This window comes from Eurytemora carolleeae, unplaced genomic scaffold (assembly GCF_000591075.1).
Source record: "Eurytemora carolleeae unplaced genomic scaffold, Eaff_2.0 scaffold1358, whole genome shotgun sequence".
NCBI classification, from domain to species: Eukaryota; Metazoa; Arthropoda; class Copepoda; order Calanoida; family Temoridae; genus Eurytemora; species Eurytemora carolleeae.
Window position 1 is genome coordinate 80,508 of NW_019397249.1, and position 7,194 is coordinate 87,701.

The 7,194-nt window shown below is 37.6% G+C and overlaps 1 protein-coding gene across 1 annotated transcript in view; it reads right to left on the minus strand.

Moving 5' to 3' along the window:
• The window catches only part of LOC111713036 (uncharacterized), a gene marked incomplete in the record, with an annotated part of 4,560 nt that extends 205 nt beyond the window's left edge, over positions 1–4,355 (minus strand). Inside the window, 2 exon segments of the mRNA XM_023487827.1 lie at positions 3–866; positions 3,006–4,355. Of these exon segments, the coding sequence (XP_023343595.1) occupies positions 496–866; positions 3,006–4,152 (1,518 nt within the window).
• Between the last annotated feature and the right edge of the window lie 2,839 nt (positions 4,356–7,194).

A 7,194-nucleotide genomic window follows, 5' to 3' on the forward strand; every position in this document is an offset into this window, starting at 1 on the left:
AAGGGGGGTGGAGGGGGAAGGAAGGTTGTTGAGGGGAGTGGGGATGGAGGAAGAAGGACGGACTGTTAAAGGTTTCTATCTGGTAACGGTCCGTCACGATCGTAAATGTTTCCGCGTACTTCTTTTCAAATCAGAAATCAAGAAGGAAATCCTTTATTACACATAGGCCGGAAGGAAATCTTCGATCGGGAATAAACACTAGGCCTGGAGGAAATCCTAGATCAGGATTAAACACTAGGCCTGGAGGAAATCCTTGATCAGGAATAAACACTAGGCCTGGAGGAAATCCTTGATCAGGATTAAACACTAGTCCTGGAGGAAATCCTTGATCAGGATTAAACACTAGGCCTGGATGAAATCACTGCATGTAATTGTTTAGGAAGAAAAGTATGGATCTCATGTAATGACTGCATGTAAAGTTCTGAGGAACAGGAACCATATTGTTCAAAGAAACAATGTTCCTAGACGGAAACCATGTTACATGGAACGGTGCTCCTAGACGTGAACCATACTGTTCCAAACATTGTAGCAGAATCCGTCACCGCAGTCCTGACCACAGTATACGGTATTAGCTCCTCGACATTCTCCTCCTCCTCCTACTCCTCCTTTCTGCTGACTAGCTTGCAGGACCCATTCCATGGTCCTGGTATCCCTCCAGGGAGTCCCGAACCGGTCCAGGGTCCAATCACCCATCTTCCGGTCCTGAGGGGTGGTCCACTCCCCGGCTTTTCGGTCCATGGGGGTGGTCCACTCCCCAAGCTTCCGGTCAAGGGGAGTCCAGTCTCCAATTTTCTCCTCGGGAAATGACATGTTTAGATCCGGAGCATATCCTGGAGTGGAACAGCACAGTAGACCGTTAACCAAATCTAGAAAATTAAAAATATTAAATTTTGCTAAAAATATATTTTTGTTGATTTATTATTATTTCTCTCTACAACCGCTGTTTATCAACTTTTCATGAAAATGTGTCTAAGTTTAATTTTCTATATATTTTTATCAATATTTCGCGGATTTTTATGAATATATCTAAGTCCTAGTATTTTGTGATTTATATTAACTTGAAAATCTAGATTGTGTGGACTACCAGTTCCATATATATAGAATATATTATATTTATATAAACCTTTGAAGTTTTAGTTTAAGATTTCTGACGCTAATGAATGTAATTAGAATTCAGTTCTCCGAATTACTGACGGGTGAGGAAATGAGTTTCATAAAAGTAGTTGTTAAACCCCGGCTTGTGGTTCCAGGGAACTCTAATTGAAGTTTTGGAAACGCTGCGAAGTTTCCAATAGGCTTAAATTGTTTGAACAATGCGTTGTGTAGAATTGTGTATTGTTTATTGTCTAGCTTAATCTTTAAATCAATTGTTTAAACGTTGACAAGGAAAGTTTGGCCCACAGCGAATACTGAACAGCTCTCAAATGAAATATAAATTCACTGCAACATGTTTTAAACATTAAATTATATATTCTGCCCCCTCCCCCCCTTCTCCCATTGGTTTTAATTCTCTAAATAAACTAAAAATTAAAATTAAAGCATGTTTGATTACTACATAAGAATGTGGTTACACAGTGGGAAGGGGGGTACTTTGATTCAATTGTAACTTGAACAAAATCATTTAAAAACCACAATAAAGCACCTAATTATTCTGAAAAGTGGAAATGTTTTCGTCAAATGAAAGCTCTAACTCTAGGAACTATATATTGAATAAAATGAAGCAATCAAGCTCTGAATAGACCTCAATAGACTCATGAATAGACACCAATCAGAGAACTAGGAAAATATTTTTAGAATAATTTTCTAAGATGTTCTATAGAAGATTGTAGCAAAATCCTTTCATACGAGAAATTAGTGTTTTCAACACACTTTTCCACTCTCCGGGGGTGGGGGGGGGCCTCATGAAGGACGCATATCTTGACAGCAGACAGAATAGAGAAATGGCATTATCATGGGGATGCATCTTTCAGTCCAGAGCTATAACGAGATATTCAGACACAACACAAATAAAAACCGACAAAAGAAATGTAGGATTTGAATACTAAGTATTTTCAAACGTTTTTGGATAACTATAGTTAAAGGGGAAGGTATGGGGGGGGATACATTTAGATATTGTAATAAATCTTCCAATGGAGAACTTTATTCTTAAATCCTGAGAAAATTCTAATCTTGGAATTTCTTCTAGAAAAAAATCTGTAGGTTTAAATCTCTAGGAAATGCATAAATCTCTACAACTAAGAAATCTCTCTCTTATGAATATAATTAGATAATTTACACTAACATTCATTATATAATGGATAGAATGGTAGGGAGAGATAAGCTTGGGGGGAGGGGAGGATGGGTGGGGCTAGCTGAAAGAATTCTATAGTTTCTATAAAATACAAAGCACATTGTTTGTGAATAGAAGGAGTCAGGGTTTAGAATTGAGTTTGGTATTTCTCCGGGTGTATAGTATAGCCTGCAGATAGTAAGATAAGTGGAACACACCGCTTAAATCCAACCCTCCCCATCTAATCCTAACTAATGCACCACGCACCCCAGCAAAATGGGATATTATTGCGGGCCCGGCATTTAGAATGGTCCGCATCAGATTCGTGGGATTAGGATTTTGTATCAGAAAATCTGCACTTCACGATCCCAGCGTATAGCATTAGCATGAAAATGAACGATTTGAATTTTTGGAATTGACATCTGATAAGACATGGTTGAGGATCAAGAATCAAGATATGCATGGCAGGGTGTCAGGAGAGGGGTGGAGAAGGGGGGGGAAGGGGGTTCTTAAAGGGGGGGGGTCCTAGGGATTTTGGGTGTAAAGCTGACACATTTGTATTTGAGTTGTAATATAATATATATATCCATTGTTTGGTTAGCATACAGGGTGAACCATTATTAACATGTTTGGTTAAATAAACCTGCTGAGATTCTACAGATATTATATTGAAATAAAATCATTATTTTACCTCATCTTGAATTAGATAATATTTGAAGTATAGAAAATGTGCTACCTGTAAACGCAAATCTTTTGTTGTTCTCCGTGAGTAACTTGTTGGTATAATCTGTTTGTTGAGGTAGAGGTGGCTGGGCAGGCTGCTCAGGCTGTCCCAGAGCAATATCACAGGTGGGTGGAGAGAAATACCAAGGGTGGGCGGAGCTCCCAAGGGCCGGGTCTTTCATCAAACCTATTCCAGAATCCCGGGATTCGACTGACAACTTTCTGGTCGCTTCTAGTTTGGGATCGGAGATAGATTTGGGACTAGATCGAGGTATATTTGTTCTTCGAACCATGCCGTACCTCTGTTGATGGGTTCGTCGATTATAGCTAGCTGCCATATCCGGTAGGGATTTGTGATTTTCAGACTTATCCGCAGGACTTAAACCCTTGATCTTACCCGTTCTTATATGATTAGAACTTTGGTACATACTATAGGGACTGGAATTGACTGATCGGGTTTTAACCATGTACTCCGGGTGGATGGAGAGTAGGGGTTCACTATTAGCGGGTACAGGAGGGTGATCTCCTAGGTCATATTCCACACTGCAGTCTACGAAGAGGGGGGTGGTGAGGGATTGTGGGGAGCTCATGTTCTGGGATATATTGGGAGCCGACCTATGATACCAGGACTGAGATAGGTTTTTCTGTTCGTTCATAATTCCTAACTCTCTATGGCTCAACGCTTTCACATGATGAATTGGATAGTGACCCATCATTTGGTCGGGCATACACAAATTTTGTTGGCTCCCCATCTGTAGGTTTTGATGACTTAAAGATGTAGGTCGGAGATAGTTCGGCAAATAAAAAGATTGAGTTCGGTTTCTGGACTGATTAATATTTGAAGTGCCAACAGGGAGCCCAATGGCATTAAGATTAGGAGGGGGTAAAAATGCTTCATAAACCCCTGCGGTGAGAGGGGCTCTGTGATGAGGAACGCTGGGCACGATATCACACACATTTGTTTGAGAACGACGAATATTATTTCGTTTTTTAATGGCCGACGAATGATGGGTGCTATGTAGCTTATCATTTATAGCCTGGAGGTGTGCTTGATGATACTCTTGATGAGCCATGTGAAGCATGTGGTTGGTGTAAACAGCTTCAGGCAAAGATTGAGTTCTATAATGTAGATTTTTCATATTATTATAGCAAGGTGCCATGCTGTGAAAAAGGGTAATATATTATCTTCCAAACAGCACTGATGTAACTTTAGATTGTTTTCTTCTTTTTTGAAAAATTTTCAAAGTCGAGAATATTTCACTTATTTTGCAGTTTTGAACTATCCGTGTGCTCACGCCTCGGATCCTCAAATGCAACTGAAGAGTGAAGAGTGAAGATCCTGATTTCCCAGCTGATTCAGTACTAGAGTAGAGCCGGCCCCCGCCGCCTCTCAGCTGATCTTCTACCGGCGCCCCCCGTCCCGTACAAATCAGCTGATCGCGGAACCAGTTCTAGAACCAAAAGCGTTGCCAGCAGCGCGCTGCAGACTCTTGGTTCTTCAGACATTCCTTAAACCGTGACGAGCAGGGGCGTATTCAGGGGGGAGGACTATGTTGGCTCAGCCCCCCACCCATCATCAGCAAAATGTATGGTTAAGGGGGTTTTTGGCCCCTAAAAGTGTGATTATTGACCCACCTTAAAATAAAATCAATTGAGCCCCCTGGACAAATTCCTGAGCACGCCCCTGGTGACGACTCTCCCTATTACCTCCCTCCCCCTCCCCCAACCTAAAGATCTATTCAGCGAAATGACTCAAAAGACTTTTTCACTATTGAAGCGGGGAGATTAGTTTTGTATAACCATGAATTTGGTCGGATTTTTATTTTGTATTTTTTTCGGAACCAAACACAGCAATTGAACACAAATAAAGATTCTATGTGCGTGATATTTCAAGTTGTGTCGAGGCTCGAGTTTTCTTTGCGTAAAAACGCGTCACGAAGTTTAATTTCCAGCCCAGTGAGTAAACAAAATGACGCAAATGATTGCGTATAAATTTTAGCATTTAAATTGTTGTTTTAAGGATTTACGGCTGTGTAATAAAAACAATTTAAATTGTAAATATATGTAATTGTAAACGGTATAAACATTATTTTTCAAAAAACATCGCCTGTGAACATAACATTTAAAATTTTAATGAGAATTAAATAATTATATATTTTTCATAGTTTTAATTAAATGCTAAAGTTTAAATTTTTCTAGATTAAGCTATGGCTGTCTAGCTTTGTTGTTTTTTGTTAAAAATATCATGTTTTAAAAATATAATTATATATTTAATGGATACAAGTGAATACATGATCATAATTTTATTCTTTTTTTCCCTTTTTTTGACCTTATTTATACGTGAATAAATTTTTAACATTTTCACAATTTTTTACATATTATTAATTTTTTAAATTAAATATGAATTGCTAGTACAAATTGGCATGGCATGATTCTTACCAAAATGAACTTTCTTATAATGATTTTTATTATTATTATTATTATTATTATTATTATTATTATTATTATTATTATTATTATTTTTATCTTTATTATTATATTATCACCATAATAACCAGACAACAATGGAATAGTAAGTCGACAATATAAGATTATTTATGTGAATTTGATGTGTGTCAAAGCATATATAGTTACTTAGAACTTATTGAATTAGTAATTAATCAAAATGGGTCAATTATCACGGTTTTCACTGGATTAGGGTTTCCAACGCAAGTTGATTTTACTTGCGCGCAATTCCGAGCCCTTGTGCGCAAGTAAATTTAATTGGGCGCAATTCCGTCATAATTGCGCGCAATAAACGCAACAAAAATTGCTACAGCGCGCAATTCCGTCCAACTTTCTTACATTTGTGTTTTAATTTTGATAATATTCAATCTAAACCTTATGTCACTCAATAAATGCAACAAGAAAATCAATTTAAACTTTGGTAGTGGCATACAATAAAAAAGCTGCATTAACATTTATGTCACAAATGCTAATAAAATTGAATTTAAGCTTAATCTTTTGTTTTATTTGCAGCATGATAACCAGGCATAGGAAGACGACATTTTAGACTCAAGCAGACCAATGTAACTTAACAAATGATTAAATAAGTTACTTATTAATCAAATACACAGTCATATTGTTTTTCTGTACCATAGTTTTCTGGTTCTTACTGCAGTAAAATATAAATTTTTGACTAAACATAAATCTTACAATTTAACCAAAAATGTTTCCATGGTAATGTTCATCAAACGTGAAAAAATTTAAAATGTATCCTATTAAATTGTTAATTAGTAGCTTAACCACAAGAAACTTTAAAATTTGAAAACTGTTAAATCAATTGTTAAACTCAGGTCTTAATTATTTTTAAATCTACAGAGATATCTTCTGATTCTGCAAAAATTTGTAAGTCACAGTTAACATGATTTGATTTTTAGATGGAAAAGCAATTCAGTTGCACGCAATTCCGCGAATATTTAATTGCTTCCTTGTTCGCAATTATAGCGCAATTGCGCGCAATGAAATGGCGCAGGCGGAAGCAACCATTTCGTGCAATTCTCGCAACGGAATTCCGATTGGAAACCCTACACTGCATAAAAGCAATGTTTCATAGCGATTCCAAATTATAACTTGAGTCCGAAATGAAGCTGTCGTCCTATTCCACAGTTGTATAGGTATGTGTAGTACTGTGAGACCAGGGGGCGGGCATAACTCTCCTAATTTTGCCTGGCTAGGTTTATACTGTACAGTGAATTTTGTCGAAAAATGTTTCCTTATGACTGAGTTGGTATCATAGAGTACAGTGGGTTTAATCCAAAGTACATCTATTTGTACGGTATTGTGTGAACAGTTAATTTTAATATTTTTCAACAATGAGAAGAAGACAAAGGGTGTGGGTGGAAGATAAACGCCCAAAAGATACGGGTTTACAAATAGTGTATTTCAAGAATAGGAAAGATTAGGAATCTGATTAGAACAAGTTGGGAGGATGAAAAAATATTCTAATGGTGGGGGGATGCACCCCCCCACCCTCCACCGGAACCCCCATCCCCTCCTTTCATGTATTATTAATTAATAAGATGAAAGAAAATTGCGAGATAATGATAAGATTACATTCAACCATTAATCACAACCCCTGGGCCTGTGCCCCCTCCCCACCCCCCTGTACACAATACTACTTTAATTAATGAATACTTTTGCACCAAAGGCACTCCTTATAC